Source organism: Hyperolius riggenbachi, chromosome 1 (genome assembly GCF_040937935.1).
Source record: "Hyperolius riggenbachi isolate aHypRig1 chromosome 1, aHypRig1.pri, whole genome shotgun sequence".
Lineage (NCBI taxonomy): Eukaryota > Metazoa > Chordata > Amphibia > Anura > Hyperoliidae > Hyperolius > Hyperolius riggenbachi.
The window spans coordinates 690,686,127-690,709,952 of NC_090646.1; the positions used below are offsets into that span (position 1 = coordinate 690,686,127).

Genomic DNA, 23,826 nt, shown 5'->3' on the forward strand with positions numbered 1-23,826 from the left:
GTCCTCAGAAGAGAGACACTACCACATTGTCTGATCTCTGATCCATGCTAGAGCTCTCTGTCCTCAGAAGAGACACTACCGCATTGTCTGATCTCTGATCCATGCTAGACCTCTCTGTCCTCAGAAGAGACACTACCGCATTATCTGATCTCTGATCCATGCTAGACCTCTCTGTCCTCAGAAGAGACACACTACCGCATTGTCTGATCTCTGATCCATGCTAGACCTCTCTGTCCTCAGGAGAGACACACTACCGCATTGTCTGATCCATGCTAGACCTCTCTGTCCTCAGAAGAGAGACACTACCACATTGTCTGATCTCTGATCCATGCTAGAACTCTCTGTCCTCAGAAGAGAGACACTACCACATTGTCTGATCTCTGATCCATGCTAGACCTCTCTGTCCTCAGAAGAGAGACACTACCACATTGTCTGATCTCTGATCCATGCTAGACCTCTCTGTCCTCAGAAGAGACACACTACCACATTGTCTGATCTCTGATCCATGCTAGAGCTCTCTGTCCTCAGAAGACACACTACTGCATTGTCTGATCTCTGATCCATGCCAGACCTCTCTGTCCTCAGAAGAGACACATTACCGCATTGTCTGATCTCTGATCCATGCTAGAGCTCTCTGTCCTCAGAAGAGACACACTACTGCATTGTCTGATCTCTGATCCATGCTAGACCTCTCTGTCCTCAGAAGAGACACACTACCGCATTGTCTGATCTCTGATCCATGCTAGACCTCTCTGTCCTCAGGAGAGACACACTACCGCATTGTCTGATCCATGCTAGACCTCTCTGTCCTCAGAAGAGAGACACTACCACATTGTCTGATCTCTGATCCATGCTAGAACTCTCTGTCCTCAGAAGAGAGACACTACCACATTGTCTGATCTCTGATCCATGCTAGACCTCTCTGTCCTCAGAAGAGACACACTACCACATTGTCTGATCTCTGATCCAAAGAGCTCTCTGTCCTCAGAAGACACACTACTGCATTGTCTGATCTCTGATCCATGCCAGACCTCTCTGTCCTCAGAAGAGACACACTACCGCATTGTCTGATCTCTGATCCATGCTAGACCTCTCTGTCCTCAGAAGAGACACACTACCGCCTTGTCTGATCTCTGATCCATGCTAGAGCTCTCTGTCCTCAGAAGAGACACTACTGCATTGTCTGATCTCTGATCCATGCCAGACCTCTCTGTCCTCAGAAGAGACACACTACCGCATTGTCTGATCTCTGATCCATGCTAGACCTCTCTGTCCTCAGAAGAGACACACTACCACATTGTCTGATCTCTGATCCATGCTAGAGCTCTCTGTCCTCAGAAGAGACACTACCGCATTGTCTGATCTCTGATCCATGCTAGACCTCTCTGTCCTCAGAAGAGACACACTAACACATTGTCTGATCTCTGATCCATGCTAGAGCTCTCTGTCCTCAGAAGACACACTACTGCATTGTCTGATCTCTGATCCATGCCAGACCTCTCTGTCCTCAGAAGAGACACACTACCGCATTGTCTGATCTCTGATCCATGCTAGACCTCTCTGTCCTCAGAAGAGACACTGCCACATTGTCTGATCTCTGATCCATGCTAGACCTCTCTGTCCTCAGGAGAGACACTACCGCATTGTCTGATCTCGGATCCATGCTAGAGCTCTCTGTTCTCAGAAGAGACACACTACCGCATTGTCTGATCTCTGATCCATGCTAGAGCTCTCTGTCCTCAGAAGAGACACACTACTGCATTGTCTGATCTCTGATCCATGCTAGAGCTCTCTGTCCTCAGAAGAGACACACTACCGCATTGTCTGATCTCGGATCCATGCTAGAGCTCTCTGTCCTCAGAAGAGACATTACTGCATTGTCTGATCTCTGATCTATGCTAGAGCTCTCTGTCCTCAGAAGAGACACACTACCGCATTGTCTGATCTCTGATCCATGCTAGAACTCTCTGTCCTCAGAAGAGACACACTACCGCATCGTCTGATCTCTGATCCATGCTAGAGCTCTCTGTCCTCAGAAGAGACACACTACTGCATTGTCTGATCTCGGATCCATGCTAGACCTCTCTGTCCTCAGAAGAGACACACTACCGCATTGTCTGATCTCTGATCCATGCTAGAACTCTCTGTCCTCAGAAGAGACACACTACCGCATTGTCTGATCTCGGATCCATGCTAGAGCTCTGTCCTCAGAAGAGACACGCTACTGCATTGTCTGATCTCTGATCTATGCTAGACCTCTCTGTCCTCAGAAGAGACACACTACCGCATTGTCTGATCTCGGATCCATGCTAGACCTCTCTGTCCTCAGAAGAGACACACTACCACATTGTCTGATCTCTGATCCATGCTAGAGCTCTCTGTCCTCAGAAGAGACACTACTGCATTGTCTGATCTCTGATCTATGCTAGAGCTCTCTGTCCTCAGAAGAGACACACTACCGCATTGTCTGATCTCGGATCCATGCTAGAGCTCTCTGTCCTCAGAAGAGACATTACTGCATTGTCTGATCTCTGATCTATGCTAGAGCTCTCTGTCCTCAGAAGAGACACACTACCGCATTGTCTGATCTCGGATCCATGCTAGACCTCTCTGTCCTCAGAAGAGACACTACCGCATTGTCTGATCTCTGATCCATGCTAGACCTCTCTGTCCTCAGAAGAGACACTACCGCATTGTCTGATCTCTGATCCATGCTAGAGCTCTCTGTCCTCAGAGGAGACACACTACCGCATTGTCTGATCTCGGATCCATGCTAAAGCTCTCTGTCCTCAGAGGAGACACACTACCGCATTGTCTGATCTCGGATCCATGCTAGACCTCTCTGTCCTCAGAAGAGACATTACTGCATTGTCTGATCTCTGATCTATGCTAGAGCTCTCTGTCCTCAGAAGAGACACACTACCGCATTGTCTGATCTCGGATCCATGCTAGACCTCTCTGTCCTCAGAAGAGACACTACCGCATTGTCTGATCTCTGATCCATGCTAGAGCTCTCTGTCCTCAGAAGAGACACACTACCGCATTGTCTGATCTCTGATCCATGCTAGACCTCTCTGTCCTCAGAAGAGACACTACCGCATTGTCTGATCTCTGATCCATGCTAGAGCTCTCTGTCCTCAGAGGAGACACACTACCGCATTGTCTGATCTCGGATCCATGCTAAAGCTCTCTGTCCTCAGAAGAGACACACTACCGCATTGTCTGATCTCTGATCCATGCTAGAACTCTCTGTCCTCAGAAGAGACACACTACCACATTGTCTGATCTCTGATCCATGATAGACCTCTCTGTCCTCAGAGGAGACACACTACCGCATTGTCTGATCTCTGATCCATGCTAGAACTCTCTGTCCTCAGAAGAGACACACTACCACATTGTCTGATCTCTGATCCATGCTAGAACTCCCTGTCCTCAGAAGAGACACTACCGCATTGTCTGATCTCGGATCCATGCTAGACCTCTCTGTCCTCAGAAGAGACATTACTGCATTGTCTGATCTCTGATCCATGCTAGACCTCTCTGTCCTCAGAAGAGACACTACCGCATTGTCTGATCTCTGATCCATGCTAGAGCTCTCTGTCCTCAGAGGAGACACACTACCGCATTGTCTGATCTCGGATCCATGCTAAAGCTCTCTGTCCTCAGAGGAGACACACTACCGCATTGTCTGATCTCGGATCCATGCTAGACCTCTCTGTCCTCAGAAGAGACATTACTGCATTGTCTGATCTCTGATCTATGCTAGAGCTCTCTGTCCTCAGAAGAGACACACTACCGCATTGTCTGATCTCGGATCCATGCTAGACCTCTCTGTCCTCAGAAGAGACACTACCGCATTGTCTGATCTCTGATCCATGCTAGAGCTCTCTGTCCTCAGAAGAGACACACTACCGCATTGTCTGATCTCTGATCCATGCTAGACCTCTCTGTCCTCAGAAGAGACACTACCGCATTGTCTGATCTCGGATCCATGCTAGACCTCTCTGTCCTCAGAAGAGACATTACTGCATTGTCTGATCTCTGATCCATGCTAGACCTCTCTGTCCTCAGAAGAGACACTACCGCATTGTCTGATCTCTGATCCATGCTAGAGCTCTCTGTCCTCAGAGGAAACACACTACCGCATTGTCTGATCTCGGATCCATGCTAAAGCTCTCTGTCCTCAGAGGAGACACACTACCGCATTGTCTGATCTCGGATCCATGCTAGACCTCTCTGTCCTCAGAAGAGACATTACTGCATTGTCTGATCTCTGATCTATGCTAGAGCTCTCTGTCCTCAGAAGAGACACACTACCGCATTGTCTGATCTCGGATCCATGCTAGACCTCTCTGTCCTCAGAAGAGACACTACCGCATTGTCTGATCTCTGATCCATGCTAGAGCTCTCTGTCCTCAGAAGAGACACACTACCGCATTGTCTCATCTCTGATCCATGCTAGACCTCTCTGTCCTCAGAAGAGACACTACCGCATTGTCTGATCTCTGATCCATGCTAGAGCTCTCTGTCCTCAGAGGAGACACACTACCGCATTGTCTGATCTCGGATCCATGCTAAAGCTCTCTGTCCTCAGAAGAGACACACTACCGCATTGTCTGATCTCGGATCCATGCTAAAGCTCTCTGTCCTCAGAGGAGACACACTACCGCATTGTCTGATCTCTGATCCATGCTAGAACTCTCTGTCCTCAGAAGAGACACACTACCACATTGTCTGATCTCTGATCCATGATAGACCTCTCTGTCCTCAGAGGAGACACACTACCACATTGTCTGATCTCTGATCCATGCTAGAACTCTCTGTCCTCAGAAGAAACACACTACCGCATTGTCTGATCTCTGATCCATGCTAGAACTCTCTGTCCTCAGAGGAGACACACTACCGCATTGTCTGATCTCTGATCCATGCTAGAGCTCTCTGTCCTCAGGAGAGACACACTACCGCATTGTCTGATCTCTGATCCATGCTAGAACTCTCTGTCCTCAGAAGAGACACACTACTGCATTGTCTGATCTCTGATCCATGCTAGAACTCTCTGTCCTCAGAAGAGACACACTACTGCATTGTCTGATCTCTGATCCATGCTAGAACTCTCTGTCCTCAGAAGAGACACACTACCACATTGTCTGATCTCTGATCCATGCTAGAACTCTCTGTCCTCAGAAGAGACACACTACTGCATTGTCTGATCTCTGATCCATGCTAGAGCTCTCTGTCCTCAGAAGAGACACACTACTGCATTGTCTGATCTCTGATCCATGCTAGAGCTCTCTGTCCTCAGAAGAGACACTACCGCATTGTCTGATCTCTGATCCATGCTAGACCTCTCTGTCCTCAGAGGAGACACACTACCGCATTGTCTGATCTCTGATCCATGCTAGAACTCTCTGTCCTCAGAAGAGACACACTACCACATTGTCTGATCTCTGATCCATGCTAGAACTCCCTGTCCTCAGAAGAGACACTACCGCATTGTCTGATCTCGGATCCATGCTAGACCTCTCTGTCCTCAGAAGAGACATTACTGCATTGTCTGATCTCTGATCCATGCTAGACCTCTCTGTCCTCAGAAGAGACACTACCGCATTGTCTGATCTCTGATCCATGCTAGAGCTCTCTGTCCTCAGAGGAGACACACTACCGCATTGTCTGATCTCGGATCCATGCTAAAGCTCTCTGTCCTCAGGAGAGACACTACCGCATTGTCTGATCTCTGATCCATGCTAGAACTCTCTGTCCTCAGAAGAGACACACTACTGCATTGTCTGATCTCTGATCCATGCTAGACCTCTCTGTCCTCAGAGGAGACACACTACCGCATTGTCTGATCTCTGATCCATGCTAGAACTCTCTGTCCTCAGAAGAGACACACTACCACATTGTCTGATCTCTGATCCATGCTAGAACTCCCTGTCCTCAGAAGAGACACTACCGCATTGTCTGATCTCGGATCCATGCTAGACCTCTCTGTCCTCAGAAGAGACATTACTGCATTGTCTGATCTCTGATCCATGCTAGACCTCTCTGTCCTCAGAAGAGACACTACCGCATTATCTGATCTCTGATCCATGCTAGAGCTCTCTGTCCTCAGAGGAGACACACTACCGCATTGTCTGATCTCGGATCCATGCTAAAGCTCTCTGTCCTCAGAGGAGACACACTACCGCATTGTCTGATCTCGGATCCATGCTAGACCTCTCTGTCCTCAGAAGAGACATTACTGCATTGTCTGATCTCTGATCTATGCTAGAGCTCTCTGTCCTCAGAAGAGACACACTACCGCATTGTCTGATCTCGGATCCATGCTAGACCTCTCTGTCCTCAGAAGAGACACTACCGCATTGTCTGATCTCTGATCCATGCTAGAGCTCTCTGTCCTCAGAAGAGACACACTACCGCATTGTCTGATCTCTGATCCATGCTAGACCTCTCTGTCCTCAGAAGAGACACTACCGCATTGTCTGATCTCTGATCCATGCTAGAGCTCTCTGTCCTCAGAGGAGACACACTACCGCATTGTCTGATCTCGGATCCATGCTAAAGCTCTCTGTCCTCAGAAGAGACACACTACCGCATTGTCTGATCTCGGATCCATGCTAAAGCTCTCTGTCCTCAGAGGAGACACACTACCGCATTGTCTGATCTCTGATCCATGCTAGAACTCTCTGTCCTCAGAAGAGACACACTACCACATTGTCTGATCTCTGATCCATGATAGACCTCTCTGTCCTCAGAGCAGACACACTACCGCATTGCCTGATCTCTGATCCATGCTAGAACTCTCTGTCCTCAGAAGAGACACACTACCACATTGTCTGATCTCTGATCCATGCTAGAACTCTCTGTCTTCAGAAGAGACACACTACCGCATTGTCTGATCTCTGATCCATGCTAGAACTCTCTGTCCTCAGAGGAGACACACTACCGCATTGTCTGATCTCTGATCCATGCTAGAGCTCTCTGTCCTCAGGAGAGACACACTACTGCATTGTCTGATCTCTGATCCATGCTAGAACTCTCTGTCCTCAGAAGAGACACACTACCGCATTGTCTGATCTCTGATCCATGCTAGACCTCTCTGTCCTCAGAAGAGACACTACCACATTGTCTGATCTCTGATCCATGCTAGAGCTCTCTGTCCTCAGAAGAGACACACTACCGCATTGTCTGATCTCTGATCCATGCTAGAACTCTCTGTCCTCAGAGGAGACACACTACCGCATTGTCTGATCTCTGATCCATGCTAGAGCTCTCTGTCCTCAGGAGAGACACACTACTGCATTGTCTGATCTCTGATCCATGCTAGAGCTCTCTATCCTCAGAAGAGACACACTACTGCACTGTCTGATCTCTGATCCATGCTAGAGCTCTCTGTCCTCAGAAGAGACACTACCGCATTGTCTGATCTCTGATCCGTGCTAGAGCTCTCTGTCCTCAGAAGAGACACTACCGCATTGTCTGATCTCTGATCCATGCTAGAACTCTCTGTCCTCAGAAGAGACACACTACCGCATTGTCTGATCTCTGATCCATGCTAGAACTCTCCATCCTCAGAAGAGACACAGTACCGCATTGTCTGATCTCTGATCCGTGCTAGAGCTCTCTGTCCTCAGAAGAGACACTACCGCATTGTCTGATCTCTGATCCATGCTAGAACTCTCTGTCCTCAGAAGAGACACACTACCGCATTGTCTCATCTCTGATCCATGCTAGAACTCTCCATCCTCAGAAGAGACACACTACTGCACTGTCTGATCTCTGATCCATGCTAGAGCTCTCTGTCCTCAGAAGAGACACTACCGCATTGTCTGATCTCTGATCCATGCTAGAACTCTCTGTCCTCAGAAGAGACACACTACCGCATTGTCTGATCTCTGATCCATGCTAGACCTCTCTGTCCTCAGAAGAGACACTACTGCATTGTCTGATCTCTGATCCATGCTAGAGCTCTCTGTCCTCAGAAGAGACACACTACTGCATTGTCTGATCTCTGATCCATGCTACACCTCTCTGTCCTCAGAAGAGACACACTACCGCATTGTCTGATCTCTGATCCATGCTAGACCTCTCTGTCCTCAGAAGAGACACCACCACATTGTCTGATCTCTGATCCATGCTAGAACTCTCTGTCCTCAGAAGAGACACACTACCGCATTGTCTGATCTCTGATCCATGCTAGAGCTCTCTGTCCTCAGAAGAGACACACTACTGCATTGTCTGATCTCTGATCCATGCTAGACCTCTCTGTCCTCAGAAGAGACACTACCGCATTGTCTGATCTCTGATCCATGCTAGAGCTCTCTGTCCTCAGAAGAGACACACTAACGCATTGTCTGATCTCTGATCCATGCTAGAACTCTCCATCCTCAGAAGAGACACTACCGCATTGTCTGATCTCTGATCCATGCTAGAACTCTCTGTCCTCAGAAGAGACACACTACCGCATTGTCTGATCTCTGATCCATGCTAGAGCTCTCTGTCCTCAGAAGAGACACACTACTGCATTGTCTGATCTCTGATCCATGCTAGACCTCTCTGTCTTCAGAAGAGACACACTACCGCATTGTCTGATCTCTGATCCATGCTAGAGCTCTCTGTCCTCAGAAGAGACACACTACCGCATTGTCTGATCTCTGATCCATGCTAGAACTCTCTGTCTTCAGAAGAGACACACTACCGCATTGTCTGATCTTTGATCCATGTTAGAGCTTTCTGTTCTCAGAAGAGACACACTACCGCATTGTCTGATCTCTGATCCATGCTAGACCTCTCTGTCCTCAGAAGGGACACACTACCGCATTGTCTGATCTCTGATCCATGCTGGAACTCTCTGTCCTCAGGAGACACACTACCGCATTGTCTGATCTCTGATCCATGCTAGAGCTCTCTGTCCTCAGAAGAGACACACTAACGCATTGTCTGATCTCTGATCCATGCTAGAACTCTCCATCCTCAGAAGAGACACTCTACTGCATTGTCTGATCCATGCTAGACCTCTCTGTCCTCAGAAGAGACAAACTATCACATCGTCTTAGTTATAAATCGTTGTTTTAGCAGCCAGGTCATAAATAACCGTTTCTTCCTTTTAGCTATATCTAGCGGAGGTCTCGTCACCCCATTTCAATCCGGAGAGTGGCGGCAGCAAAACCCTCCATTTCCAGCGTAAAATCCATAACTTTATTTTACCGACTGTATCATGTATGGGCACACCAACCAATCTTAAATGTTTACTGTGCTCACAGTGGATTTGCCTCCAGAAGTCTCCAGTGGATGAGAGCTGTATAACAGCTGTGGCAGGTGTGTAACCGCTCCTCATGCAGGTATAGCTGCACCTCCCACACATACAACCGCTCCTCCCACAGGTACAACTTTCCCTCCTACAGGTACAACCGCTCCTCCCACAGGTACAACTGTCAATCCTACAGGTACAACCACTCCTCCCACAGGTACAACTGTCCCTCCCACAGGTACAACTGCTCCTCCCACACATACAAACGCTTCTCCCTAACCCTTACCCACGGGTACAACTGCTCCTCCTACAGGTACAACTGCTCCTCCCACACATACAAACACTTCTCCCTAACCCTTACCCACAGGTTCAACTGCCCCTCCCACAGGTACAACTGCCCCTCCCACACATACAAACACTTCTCCCTAACCCTTACCCACAGGTACAACCGCTCCTCCCACAGGTACAACCGCTCCTCCCTAACCTTTACCCACAGGTACAACTGCCCCTCCCACAGGGATAACTTCCCCTCCTACAGTTACAACCACACCTCCCACAGGTACAACCACACCTACCACAGGTACAACCTCCCCTCCTACAATTACAACCGCACCTCCCACAGGTACATCCGCACCTACCACAGGTACAACCGCACCTACCACAGGTACAACTTTCCCTCCTACAGGTACAACCGCTCCTCCCACAGGTACAACTGTCAATCCTACAGGTACAACCACTCCTCCCACAGGTACAACTGTCCCTCCCACAGGTACAACTGCTCCTCCCACACATACAAACGCTTCTCCCTAACCCTTACCCACGGGTACAACTGCTCCTCCTACAGGTACAACTGCTCCTCCCACAGGTACAACTGCTCCTCCCACACTTACAAACACTTCTCCCTAACCCTTACCCACAGGTTCAACTGCCCCTCCCACAGGTACAACTGCCCGTCCCACACATACAAACACTTCTCCCTAACCCTTACCCACAGGTACAACCGCTCCTCCCACAGGTACAACCGCTCCTCCCTAACCTTTACCCACAGGTACAACTGCCCCTCCCACAGGGATAACTTCCCCTCCTACAGTTACAACCACACCTCCCACAGGTACAACCACACCTACCACAGGTACAACCTCCCCTCCTACAATTACAACCGCACCTCCCACAGGTACATCCGCACCTACCACAGGTACAACCGCACCTACCACAGGTACAACTTTCCCTCCTACAGGTACAACCGCACCTCCCACAGGTACAACTGCTTTTTCCTAACCCTTACCTACAGGTACAACCACTCCTCCAACAGGTACAACTGCCCCTCCCACAAGTACAACTGCACCTCCCACACATACAAACGCTTCTCCCTAACCCTTACCCACAGGTACAACTGCCCCTCCCACAGGTACAACGGCTCCTCCCACACCCTTACCCACAGGTACAACTGCTCCCCCCACACCCTTACCTACAGGTACAACTGCTCCTCCCGCAGGTACAACTGTCCCTCCCACACATACCAACGCTTCTCCCTAACCCTTACACACAGGTACAACTGCCCCTCCCACAGGTACAACTGCTCCTCCCACAGTTACAACTGCCCCTTTTACATGTACAACTGCCCCTCCCACAGGTACATCCGCACCTCCCACAGGTACAACTGCTTTTCCCTAACCCTTACCTATAGGTACAACCACTCCTCCAACAGGTACAACTGCTCCTCCCACAGTTACAACTGCCCCTTTTACATGTACAACTGCCCCTCCCACAGGTACAACCGCCCCTCCCACAAGTACAACCACTCACAAAGTACTCCTTACCAAGTTCCACAAAGGGTTAACAGAAATAAAAACACAGCCACAAAAAAGTACTTCAATATTCTTAAATTAACAATAAATACTTACCTTAAAAAAAAAAAAAAAGTTCCCATGCCAATATCCTCTAGTACAGTGATGGCTAACCTTGGCACTCCAGCTGTGACTAAACTACAAATCCCATCATGCCTCTGCCTCTCCGAGTTATGCTTAGAGCTGTCAGAGTATTGCAATGCCTCATGGGACTTGTAGTTCCACCACATCTGGAGTGCCAAGATTAGCCATCACTGCTCTAGTAGATACCTTGGTTGAAGATCTCTGTTGGCCGTTGCCACACACAGAACGCTCCCCCGCGCAGCTCTCTGCTATACTTAGTATAGCTGAGAGCCCCATCTCCCGACGCTGTACTGCGGGCTCCCGCTGTCCTCCCCGGCCCCACACCAACCACTCCCACCTATGCTGGCACCTAGAGCACCCAGTGCCAGCATGGATGGAGGCGATAGGTGTGGGCTGGTCGGGAGGACAGTGGGAGCCCGCAGGATTTACTAGAGGATACTGGCGTAGGAACTTTCTTTAAAGGTATTTATTGTTAATTTAAGAATATAGAATTAATTTTTTCCGTGGTTGCATTTTTATTTCTGTTAACCCTTTGTGGAAATGGGTAAGGGATACCATGTACCCCTATACTAATTTCTGCTGGAGAGGGGGGCGGCATCTGGGGGCTCCTCCTTTTAAAGGGGTTTCCCAGATGCCACCATGAAACACCCCCCCTCCTCCTCCTCCTGGGCCCAGGGTGGGGAAGAGCCTCTTGTCCATGGATTGGACAAGGGCTCTGGGGAGAGGGGGAGGCTTGGCCCCCCCATACCATGGACCACGCGGGCTGGTATAGTCAGGGTGAGAAGCCCCCCTCCTCCTGGGCCCGGGGTGGGGAAGGGCCCCTTGTCTCTGGGGAGAGGGGGAGGTTTGGCCCCCCATACCATGGACCATGCGGGTTGGTATAGCTCGGGTGAGAAGCCCCACTCGGCCAGGGCTCCACATTCTGGCTATCTCAGCCTGCATGGAGGACAAGGGGTTACAGAGGCTCGGGAGGGGACCCACAATTTTTTTTTTTATTTCCCACACTATACAAAAATTAAATAAGTACATTTATATACATGTTAATACATTATGTACAAAAAACACTGCGCTCTGCACAAATCAGTCAGCTCAATTGGCACCATTGGCTATCAATCAATCTTGCTGCGGGGTGCGCTACTGCAGAGATCACTGGGTTCCCCTAAATCCAACAACAAAGCTAAACAACAGCGCTGCCCCAAACGTCTTTTACTGTCCACTAAATGCAAATAAGACGGAAATCCTATGAAGTCTAAAGGAAGATACGATTGAAGTCATAGGATTTCCGTCTTATTTGCATTTATTGGACAGTAAGACATTTGGGGCAGCGCTGTTCATGTTAATACATTATCTGTCATTTTACCGTATTTACTTTGCTACTTCATGGCCTAGTTCACATTAGAAATCGCCAGCGCTATTGCAACCGCTGAGCAATTTATAGGGGTTTTTACAAACGCTTTCTGGGCGATTTTCGCTTTTGTGGAGTGATGATTTTTTTCACTACCTGACGTCAGTCAGTAGCAGTAGGGGACGTCAGGCAGTAGCAGTAGGGGACGTCAGGCAGTAGCAGTAGGGGACGGCAGGCAGTAGCAGTAGGGGACATCAGGCAGTAGCAGTAGGGGACGGCAGTCAGTAGCAGTACGGGACGTCAGGCAGTAGCAGTAGGGGACGTCAGGCAGTAGCAGTAGGGGACGTCAGGCAGTAGCAGTAGGGGACGTCAGTCAGTAGCAGTAGGGGACGTCAGTCAGTAGCAGTAGGGGACGGCAGGCAGTAGCAGTAGGGGACGGCAGGCAGTAGCAGTAGGGGACGGCAGGCAGTAGCAGTAGGGGACGGCAGGCAGTAGCAGTAGGGGACGGCAGGCAGTAGCAGTAGGGGACGGCAGGCAGTAGCAGTAGGGGACGGCAGGCAGTAGCAGTAGGGGACGGCAGGCAGTAGCAGTAGGGGACGGCAGGCAGTAGCAGTAGGGGACGTCAGTCAGTAGCAGTAGGGGACGTCAGGCAGTAGCAGTAGGGGACGTCAGGCAGTAGCAGTAGGGGACGTCAGGCAGTAGCAGTAGGGGACGTCAGTCAGTAGCAGTACGGGACGGCAGTCAGTAGCAGTACGGGACCTCAGTCAGTAGCAGTAGGGGACCTCAGGCAGTAGCAGTAGGGGACGTCAGGCAGTAGCAGTAGGGGACGTCAGGCAGTAGCAGTAGGGGACGTCAGTCAGTAGCAGTAGGGGACGTCAGTCAGTAGCAGTAGGGGACGGCAGTCAGTAGCAGCAGGGGACGGCAGTCAGTAGCAGCAGGGGACGGCAGTCAGTAGCAGCAGGGGACGTCAGTCAGTAGCAGTAGGGGACGTCAGTCAGTAGCAGTAGGGGACGTCAGTCAGTAGCAGTAGGGGACGTCAGTCAGTAGCAGTAGAGGACGTCAGTCAGTAGCAGTAGGGGACGTCAGTCAGTAGCAGTAGGGGACGTCAGTCAGTAGCAGTAGGGGACGGCAGGCAGTAGCAGTAGGGGACGTCAGTCAGTAGGGGACGTCAGGCAGTAGCAGTAGGGGACGTCAGTCAGTAGCAGTAGGGGACGTCAGTCAGTAGCAGTAGGGGACATCAGGCAGTAGCAGTAGGGGACATCAGGCAGTAGCAGTAGGGGACATCAGGCAGTAGCAGTAGGGGACGGCAGTCAGTAGCAGTAGGGGACGGCAGTCAGTAGCAGTAGGGGACGGCAGTCAGTAGCAGTAGGGGACCTCAGTCAGTAGCAGTAGGGGACCTCAGTCAGTAGCAGTAGTGGACGGCAGTCAGTAGCAGTAGGGGACCTCAGTCAGTAGCAGCAGGGGACCTCAGTCAGTAGCAGCAGGGGACCTCAGTCAGTAGCAGCAGAGGGACGGCAGTCAGTAGCAGCAGGGGACGGCAGTCAGTAGCAGCAGGGGACGGCAGTCAGTAGCAGCAGGGGACGGCAGTCAGTAGCAGCAGGGGACGGCAGTCAGTAGCAGCAGGGGACGGCAGTCAGTAGCAGCAGGGGACGGCAGTCAGTAGCAGCAGGGGACGGCAGTCAGTAGCAGCAGGGGACGGCAGTCAGTAGCAGCAGGGGACGGCAGTCAGTAGCAGCAGGGGACGGCAGTCAGTAGCAGCAGGGGACGGCAGTCAGTAGCAGCAGGGGACGGCAGTCAGTAGCAGCAGGGGACGGCAGTCAGTAGCAGCAGGGGACGGCAGTCAGTAGCAGCAGGGGACGGCAGTCAGTAGCAGCAGGGGACGGCAGTCAGTAGCAGCAGGGGACGGCAGTCAGTAGCAGCAGGGGACGGCAGTCAGTAGCAGCAGGGGACGGCAGTCAGTAGCAGCAGGGGACGGCAGTCAGTAGCAGCAGGGGACGGCAGTCAGTAGCAGCAGGGGACGGCAGTCAGTAGCAGCAGGGGACGGCAGTCAGTAGCAGCAGGGGACGGCAGTCAGTAGCAGCAGGGGACGTCAGTCAGTAGCAGCAGGGGACGGCAGTCAGTAGCAGTACGGGACGGCAGTCAGTAGCAGTACGGGACGGCAGACAGTAGCAGCAGGGGACGGCAGTCAGTAGCAGTAGGGGACGTCAGTCAGTAGCAGTAGGGGACGGCAGTCAGTAGCAGTATGGGACGGCAGTCAGTAGCAGTACGGGACGGCAGACAGTAGCAGCAGGGGACGGCAGTCAGTAGCAGTAGGGGACGGCAGTCAGTAGCAGTAGGGGACCTCAGTCAGTAGCAGTAGGGGACGGCAGTCAGTAGCAGCAGGGGACCTCAGTCAGTAGCAGTAGGGGACGGCAGTCAGTAGCAGTAGGGGACCTCAGTCAGTAGCAGCAGGGGACCTCAGTCAGTAGCAGCAGGGGACGGCAGTCAGTAGCAGCAGGGGACGGCAGTCAGTAGCAGCAGGGGACGGCAGTCAGTAGCAGCAGGGGACGGCAGTCAGTAGCAGCAGGGGACGGCAGTCAGTAGCAGCAGGGGACGGCAGTCAGTAGCAGCAGGGGACGGCAGTCAGTAGCAGCAGGGGACGGCAGTCAGTAGCAGCAGGGGACGGCAGTCAGTAGCAGCAGGGGACGGCAGTCAGTAGCAGCAGGGGACGGCAGTCAGTAGCAGCAGGGGACGGCAGTCAGTAGCAGCAGGGGACGGCAGTCAGTAGCAGCAGGGGACGGCAGTCAGTAGCAGCAGGGGACGGCAGTCAGTAGCAGCAGGGGACGGCAGTCAGTAGCAGCAGGGGACGGCAGTCAGTAGCAGCAGGGGACGGCAGTCAGTAGCAGCAGGGGACGGCAGTCAGTAGCAGCAGGGGACGGCAGTCAGTAGCAGCAGGGGACGGCAGTCAGTAGCAGCAGGGGACGGCAGTCAGTAGCAGCAGGGGACGGCAGTCAGTAGCAGCAGGGGACGGCAGTCAGTAGCAGCAGGGGACGGCAGTCAGTAGCAGCAGGGGACGGCAGTCAGTAGCAGTACGGGACGGCAGTCAGTAGCAGTAGGGGACGGCAGTCAGTAGCAGTACGGGACGGCAGTCAGTAGCAGTACGGGACGGCAGACAGTAGCAGCAGGGGACGGCAGACAGTAGCAGTAGGGGACGTCAGTCAGTAGCAGTAGGGGACGGCAGTCAGTAGCAGTACGGGACGGCAGACAGTAGCAGCAGGGGACGGCAGTCAGTAGCAGTAGGGGACGTCAGTCAGTAGCAGTAGGGGACGTCAGTCAGTAGCAGTAGGGGACGTCAGTCAGTAGCAGTAGGGGACGTCAGTCAGTAGCAGTAGGGGACGTCAGTCAGTAGCAGTAGGGGACGTCAGTCAGTAGCAGTAGGGGACGTCAGTCAGTAGCAGTAGGGGACGTCAGTCAGGAAGTGAACTCTTTGACCCGGAAATGAATAAATACAATGTATTTATTTAAGAACTCAGGAAATTGCTTTCAAAGCGCTTTTTCAAGCACTTTGCGATTTCCCGATACTCAATTGAATCGCAAACGCTCAGAAAATGGTGCATGAGCCTGGTTTGCGACTGGATAGAAAGCTCATGTGAGAACATTCACATAAGCAAACACTGCACAAGCGCTTTTTAAGGCAGTCAGTAGCAGCAGGGGACGGCAGTCAGTAGCAGCAGGGGACGGCAGTCAGTAGCAGCAGGGGACGGCAGTCAGTAGCAGCAGGGGACGGCAGTCAGTAGCAGCAGGGGACGGCAGTCAGTAGCAGCAGGGGACGGCAGTCAGTAGCAGCAGGGGACGGCAGTCAGTAGCAGCAGGGGACGGCAGTCAGTAGCAGCAGGGGACGGCAGTCAGTAGCAGTAGGGGACGTCAGTCAGTAGCAGCAGGGGACGGCAGTCAGTAGCAGTACGGGACGTCAGTCAGTAGCAGTAGGGGACGGCAGTCAGTAGCAGTATGGGACGGCAGTCAGTAGCAGTACGGGACGGCAGACAGTAGCAGCAGGGGACGGCAGTCAGTAGCAGTAGGGGACGGCAGTCAGTAGCAGTAGGGGACCTCAGTCAGTAGCAGTAGGGGACGGCAGTCAGTAGCAGTAGGGGACGGCAGTCAGTAGCAGCAGGGGACCTCAGTCAGTAGCAGTAGGGGACGGCAGTCAGTAGCAGTAGGGGACCTCAGTCAGTAGCAGCAGGGGACCTCAGTCAGTAGCAGCAGGGGACCTCAGTCAGTAGCAGCAGGGGACCTCAGTCAGTAGCAGCAGGGGACGGCAGTCAGTAGCAGCAGGGGACGGCAGTCAGTAGCAGCAGGGGACGGCAGTCAGTAGCAGCAGGGGACGGCAGTCAGTAGCAGCAGGGGACGGCAGTCAGTAGCAGCAGGGGACGGCAGTCAGTAGCAGCAGGGGACGGCAGTCAGTAGCAGCAGGGGACGGCAGTCAGTAGCAGCAGGGGACGGCAGTCAGTAGCAGCAGGGGACGGCAGTCAGTAGCAGCAGGGGACGGCAGTCAGTAGCAGCAGGGGACGGCAGTCAGTAGCAGCAGGGGACGGCAGTCAGTAGCAGCAGGGGACGGCAGTCAGTAGCAGCAGGGGACGGCAGTCAGTAGCAGCAGGGGACGGCAGTCAGTAGCAGCAGGGGACGGCAGTCAGTAGCAGCAGGGGACGGCAGTCAGTAGCAGCAGGGGACGGCAGTCAGTAGCAGTACGGGACGGCAGTCAGTAGCAGTAGGGGACGGCAGTCAGTAGCAGTCTGGGACGGCAGTCAGTAGCAGTACGGGACGGCAGACAGTAGCAGCAGGGGACGGCAGACAGTAGCAGTAGGGGACGTCAGTCAGTAGCAGTAGGGGACGGCAGTCAGTAGCAGTACGGGACGGCAGACAGTAGCAGCAGGGGACGGCAGTCAGTAGCAGTAGGGGACGTCAGTCAGTAGCAGTAGGGGACGTCAGTCAGTAGCAGTAGGGGACGTCAGTCAGTAGCAGTAGGGGACGTCAGTCAGTAGCAGTAGGGGACGTCAGTCAGTAGCAGTAGGGGACGTCAGTCAGTAGCAGTAGGGGACGTCAGTCAGGAAGTGAACTCTTTGACCCGGAAATGAATAAATACAATGTATTTATTTAAGAACTCAGGAAATTGCTTTTCAAAGCGCTTTTTCAAGCACTTTGCGATTTCCCGATACTCAATTGAATCGCAAACGCTCAGAAAATGGTGCATGAGCCTGGTTTGCGACTGGATAGAAAGCTCATGTGAGAACATTCACATAAGCAAACACTGCACAAGCGCTTTTTAAGGCGATTTTTAAAATCGCCAGCGCTTGAAAAAAAAAAAAAAAGAAGCAAAAAATAGCTCTTAGTTTGAACAAGCCCTAACATCCATTTTCTCAAAAACTACAAGGTCTTCTAGGAAAAAAATGTTTCCTCTTGTTCCCAAAGTTGGCGTTTCTAGCTCGTACGGGGGCTGTGCTATCGCTAAAGTCGGTGGCCATTCAACTTTAAAAATAACCATTAAAACATTTTTTTTCCTAGCAAAATACGTATTTTTGGGCAACTATTTTGCAGTTGAGCCTCTTCTGTCACTGTCCTTTTTTTCACCTTTTAAAGAAATTGTTCCTACAGGGATACCCTAAAAGTTTTAGAAATGTGCCTGCCATTAAAGTCTAAGGAGCCCGCTGAGTACAACCAGTTCGCAAACATTTGTGGAAAATTTACGTTCGTGAACCAAAAATGTGATGTTTGCGCCATCACTACGCCTCAGGTAGGTACAACCGATTCTCCCACGGGTACACCCAACCACTCCTCATGCAGGTACAACCACTCCTCCCACCGGTACACCCAACCACTCCTCATGCAGGTACAACCACTCCTCCCACCGGTACACCCAACCACTCCTCATGCAGGTACAACCACTCCTCCCACCGATACACCCAACCACTCCTCATGCAGGTACAACCACTCCTCCCACCGGTACACCCAACCACTCCTCATGCAGGTACAACCCCTCCTCCCACCGGTACACCCAACCACTCCTCATGCAGGTACAACCACTCCTCCCACCGGTACACCCAACCACTCCTCATGCAGGTACAACCACTCCTCCCACCGGTACACCCAACCACTCCTCATGCAGGTACAACCACTCCTCCCACCGGTACACCCAACCACTCCTCATGCAGGTACAACCCCTCCTCCCACCGGTACACCCAACCACTCCTCATGCAGGTACAACCACTCCTCCCACCGGTACACCCAACCACTCCTCATGCAGGTACAACCACTCCTCCCACCGGTACACCCAACCACTCCTCATGCAGGTACAACCACTCCTCCCACCGGTACACCCAACCACTCCTCATGCAGGTACAACCACTCCTCCCACCGGTACACCCAACCACTCCTCATGCAGGTGCAACCCCTCCTCCCACCGGTACACCCAACCACTCCTCATGCAGGTACAACCACTCCTCCCACCGGTACACCCATGCCACCCACAGGTATAATCTCCCATCTCACAGATGCTCCTCCCTCAGCTAAACCTGCCCCTCACGAAAGTAACAATTGCCCCCTCCAACAAGTACAACCACTCCTAAGTAACAGGCACAAAGTAAGGGGAAAAGAAGAGGAGGGGGTGGAGGACTGGGTAATCAGGCAGAGATAGCTGGGGAGCTGAGGGTAGTTAGGTAGACATAGGTAAGTAGAAGGAAGAGTGGGGGTAGTTAGACTCCTGTAGATCCAGTTACGGGTGTATCGGGTACGCAGAGTGGATGGGCAGGTTGAGGGGTATTAGGTATAGTTAATAATGGTATTGGGGTAGTTATTGGTATTAGGGGCAGTTACACTTATGTAGACGAGGTTCCCGGGTGAGCACACAGTATGTAAGTTTAGGGGTATTAAGTGTAGATAGGAGGAGTACTAGGGTAGTTTGTAGTAATAATGGGGCAGTTAGGTGTACTGGGGTATTTAAGAGAGTATGAGGCAGTTATACTCATGTAGACCGGGGTTCGGGGTGTATCAGGTACAGGTGGAGAAGTTTGGGTATAGTAAGGAGGATTATGGGGGTAGTTATTGGGGATATTGGAGTAAGTTGGAGCGGTGATGGGGCAGTTAGGTAAATCAGGGCAGTTATGCAGGGTATTAGGGGAAGTTATACTCATGTAGAACGGGGTTCGGGGTGTATCAGGTACAGGTGGAGAAGTTTGGGTATAGTAAAGAGGACTGCAGGGCCGGATTTGTACTCTTTACCGCCCAAGGCCACTGTCACTAGCTGCCCCCTTCAGCATAGGTAGCAAGATGACCCCTCCCCCCTTCCCTCCAGTATAGTTATCCAGATGACCCCTCCACTTTTATTCCAGTATAGGTATCCAGATGAATCCCTCGATCCCTCTCCCCCCCCCCCCCTTTCAGTATAGGTAGCCAGCTCGCCTTCACACTACAGCAGCTATCAGTGTCACTCAATTCTCCGCTCGTCTCCAGTGCAGAAGCTTCCTCTTCCTTTCCATCTCCAAAGCTGCTCAAGTCCATAGCCGCCAGCCACAATGCAAACGTGCAGAGAGCAAGGTGGCTGCTGCACAGGTGGCTAGCAGCAGAGTAACACAGTCAGGTGCTCACCTAATTTCCCTGCATTGCAGCATTTGCAAGCTTGCAAATGCTGCACCAGTTTAGCCTGCTGCTTTGGTGCCCTTGCTGCTGTGGTGCCCTAGGCCATGGCCTAGGTGGCCTTGGCCTAAATCCGGCCCTGGAGGACTGTTGGGGTAGTTATTGGGTATATTGGAGTAAGTAGGAGCGGTGATGGGGTAGTTATTCAGGGTATTAGGGGCAGTTATACTCATGTAGCCCCGGGTTCAGGGTGTATCAGGTACAGGTGGAGAAGTTTGGGTATAGTAAGGAGAATTATGGGGGATATTGGAGTAAGTAGGAGCGGTGATGGGGCAGTTAGGTGTATTGGGGCAGTTATGCAGGGTATTAGGGGAAGTTACACTCATGTAGACCCAGCCCTCGGTGTATGGGGTGCGCAGGGTGTATGCAAAGGTAGAGGCATGGCCTGTAGGAGGTGTGGCCTGTAGGAGGCGTGGTCTGTAGGAGGCATGGCCTGTAGGAGGCATGGCCTGTAGGAGGTGTGGTCTGTAGGAGGTGTGGTCTGTAGGAGGTGTGGCCTGTAGGAGGCGTGGCCTGTATGAGGCCACATGAAGTCACATTGGAAAAACACAATAGCACCTCCGCACCAACTCTGGATGAACGTCGATGCCCCTCCCATTGGGGTAGATGCTGGGGGTATTATGGGCAGTTGCATGTCTTGGGGCAGTTAGGGTAGTAAGAGGTGGCACAAGGGCAGAGATTAGGTGTCTTGGGGCAGATAGGCAAGGTGTTGGGTCAGTTGGAGGGGAATTAAGGGCAGTTGGGTGTATATGGGCAGTTAGAGGGGGTATTGAGGTAAATGGTCAGGGTATCAGGGACAGTTAGTTATATGGGTGCAATTAACTAACTGCATGTGCTGAGCAGTTAGAGGTGCTATCAGGTGCAGTTAGAGGAGGTACCAGGGGCAGTTGGGCAGTTAGTGGAGGTATCTGCATACGTTGAGCAGTTAGAGGGGGTACCAGGGGCAGTTCAGCAGTTAGGGTCTATCAGTTGCAGTTAGAGGGGATCCCAGAGGCAGTTGGAGGGGCAGTTAGAGGGTGTATTAGTTGCAGTTGAGCAGTTAGAGGGGATTCCAGAGGCAGTTAGAGGGGTATCAGGGCAGTAGGACAGTTAGAGGGGGTATCAGTTGCAGTTTAAGGGCTATCAGGGGCAGTTGAGCAGTTTGATCGAGTATCAGGGGCAGTTGAGCAGTTAGATGGAGTATCAGGGGCAGTGGGGCAGTTGACCAGTTAGATGGAGTATCAAGGGCAGTTGAGCAGTTAGATGGAGTATCAGGGGCAGTGCGACAGTTAGAGGGGTATCAGGGGCATTGCAGCAGTTAGAGGGGGTATCAGAGGCAGTGGGGCAGTTACAGGGGGTATCAGTTGTAGTTAGAGGGGGTATCAGGGGCATTTAGAGGGGGTATCAGGGGCAGTGGGGCAGTAACAGGGGGTATCAGGGGCAGTGGGGAAGTTGGAGGGGGTATAGGGGGCAGTTGAGCAGTTAGGGGGGTATCAGGGGCAGTGGGGCAGTTAGCCAGCTATCAGGGGCAGTGGGACAGTTAGAGGGGGTATCAGTTGCAGTTAGAGGGGGTATCAGGAGCAGTGGGGCAGTTGGAAGCAGTATCAGGGGCAGTTAGAAGGGGGTATCAGTTGTAGTTGGAGGGGGTATCAGAGGCAGTGGGGTAGTTAGAGGGGTATCAGGGGCAGTGGGGCAGTTAGAGGGGGTATCAGTTGCAGTTAGAGGGGTATCAGAATCAGTGGGGCAGTTAGAGGTGGTATCAGAGACAGTTGAGCAGTTAGAGGGGGTATCAGTTGCAGTTAGAGGGCTATCAGGAGCAGTGGGGCAGTTGGAGGCAGTATCAGAGGCAGTTAGAAGGGGGTATCAGTTGTAGTTGGAGGGGGTATCAGTTGCAGTTAGAAGGATATCAGAGGCAGTGGGGCAGTTAGAGGGGTATCAGAGGCAGTTGAGCAGTTAGAGGGGGTATCAGTTGCAGTTAGAGGGGGTATCAAGAGCAGTTGAGCAATTAGAGGTGGTATCAGAGGAAGTGGGGCAGTTAAAGGGCGTATTAGTTGTAGTTATAGGGGTATCAGGGGCAGTTAGAGGGGATACCAGAGGCAGTGGGGCAGTATCAGAGGCAGTGGGGCAGTTAGAAGGATACCAGTGGCAGTGGGGCAGTATCAGAGGCAGTAAGGCAGTTAGCTGGCTATCAGGGGCAGTTAGAGGGGATGGCAGTGGGGCAGTTAGAGGGGGTATCAGAGGCAGTGGGGCAGTTAGAGGGGTATCAGGGGCAGTGGGGAAGTTAAAGGGGGTATCAGTTGCAGTTAGAGGGGTATCAGAGGCAGTTAGAGGGGATGGCAGTGGGGCAGTTAGAGGGGGTATCAGGGGCAGTTAGAGGGGGTATCAGGGGCAGTTAGAGGGGGTATCAGAAGCAGTTAGAGGGGATGGCAGTGGAGGAGTTCGAGGGGGTATCAGGGGCAGTTAGAGGGGGTATCAGGGGCAGTTAGAGGGGAGTGTCAGTTGCAGTTAGAGGGGGTATCAGAAGCAGTTAGAGGGGATGGCAGTGGAGCAGTTCGAGGGGGTATCAGTGGCAGTTAGAGGTGAGTGTCAGTTGCAGTTAGAGGGGGTATCAGAAGCAGTTAGAGGGGATGGCAGTGGGGCAGTTAGAGGGGGGTATCAGAGGCAGTTAGAGGGGGTGGCAGTGGGGCAGTTAGAGGGGGTATCAGAGGCAGTTAGAGGGGAGTGTCAGTTGCAGTTAGAGGGGGTATCAGAGGCAGTTAAGAGGGGATGGCAGTGGGGCAGTTAGAGGAGGTATCAGAGGCAGTGGGGCAGTTAGAGGGGGGTATCAGGGGCAGTTAGAGGGGGTATCAGAGGCAGTTAGAGGGGATGGCAGTGGGGCAGTTAGAGGGGGTATCAGGGGCAGTTAGAGGGGGTATCAGGGGCAGTTAGAGGGGGTATCAGGGGCAGTTAGAGGGGGTATCAGAAGCAGTTAGAGGGGATGGCAGTGGGGCAGTTAGAGGGGGTATCAGGGGCAGTTGTACTCACATAGACCCGGTGGTGGGCGTATCTCTCCCGCAGGACCCCCAGCAGCCTCTCCTCGGTCAGATCTTCCAGCAGAGCCGCATCTGCCCCCTCCATCCCTTCCTGCCCCTCCATCTCCCCGACCTGCACCGCCGCGTGTCACAGCGGAGACCCCGCCCCGCCCACATTCCTGCCAGGCACGCCCCGGCATTCCCTCTCCGCCCCGCCCCATTCCTCCCTGCCACGCCCACCGCTGACAGCGTTGTCATTCCTGTTATCATGTTGATGTGTGGCGAGACCTGCAACAGTGACGTCATAGTGTATTATAATCAGGCTAATAAGACCTGCACTGGGTGGGGGGGACGTCACACCTGACTACCTATACAGGGGGCGGAGCGCCTGGCTGCCTATACTGGGGGACACCTAATTATACACGGGGGACACCTGGCTGCCTATACTGGGGTACACCTGGCTGCCTGTACTGGGGGGACACCTGGCTGCCTGTACTGGGGGACATCTGGCTGCCTATACTGGGGTACACCTGGCTGCCTATACTGGGGGGACACCTGGCTGCCTGTACTGGGGGGACACCTGGCTGCCTATACTGGGGGTACACCTGGCTGCCTATACTGGGGTACACCTGGCTGCCTGTACTG

At 52.6% G+C, this 23,826-nt stretch overlaps 1 protein-coding gene across 1 annotated transcript in view; it reads right to left on the minus strand.

Annotated features, from left to right (window-relative positions):
• The window catches only part of LOC137544753 (myosin-IIIb-like), a 418,671-nt gene extending 395,366 nt beyond the window's left edge, over positions 1–23,305 (minus strand). The window contains exon 1 of the mRNA XM_068265847.1: positions 23,195–23,305. Within this exon, the coding sequence (XP_068121948.1) occupies positions 23,195–23,305 (111 nt within the window). The remainder of the gene's footprint in view (positions 1–23,194) is intronic.
• Positions 23,306–23,826: the final 521 nt, after the last annotated feature.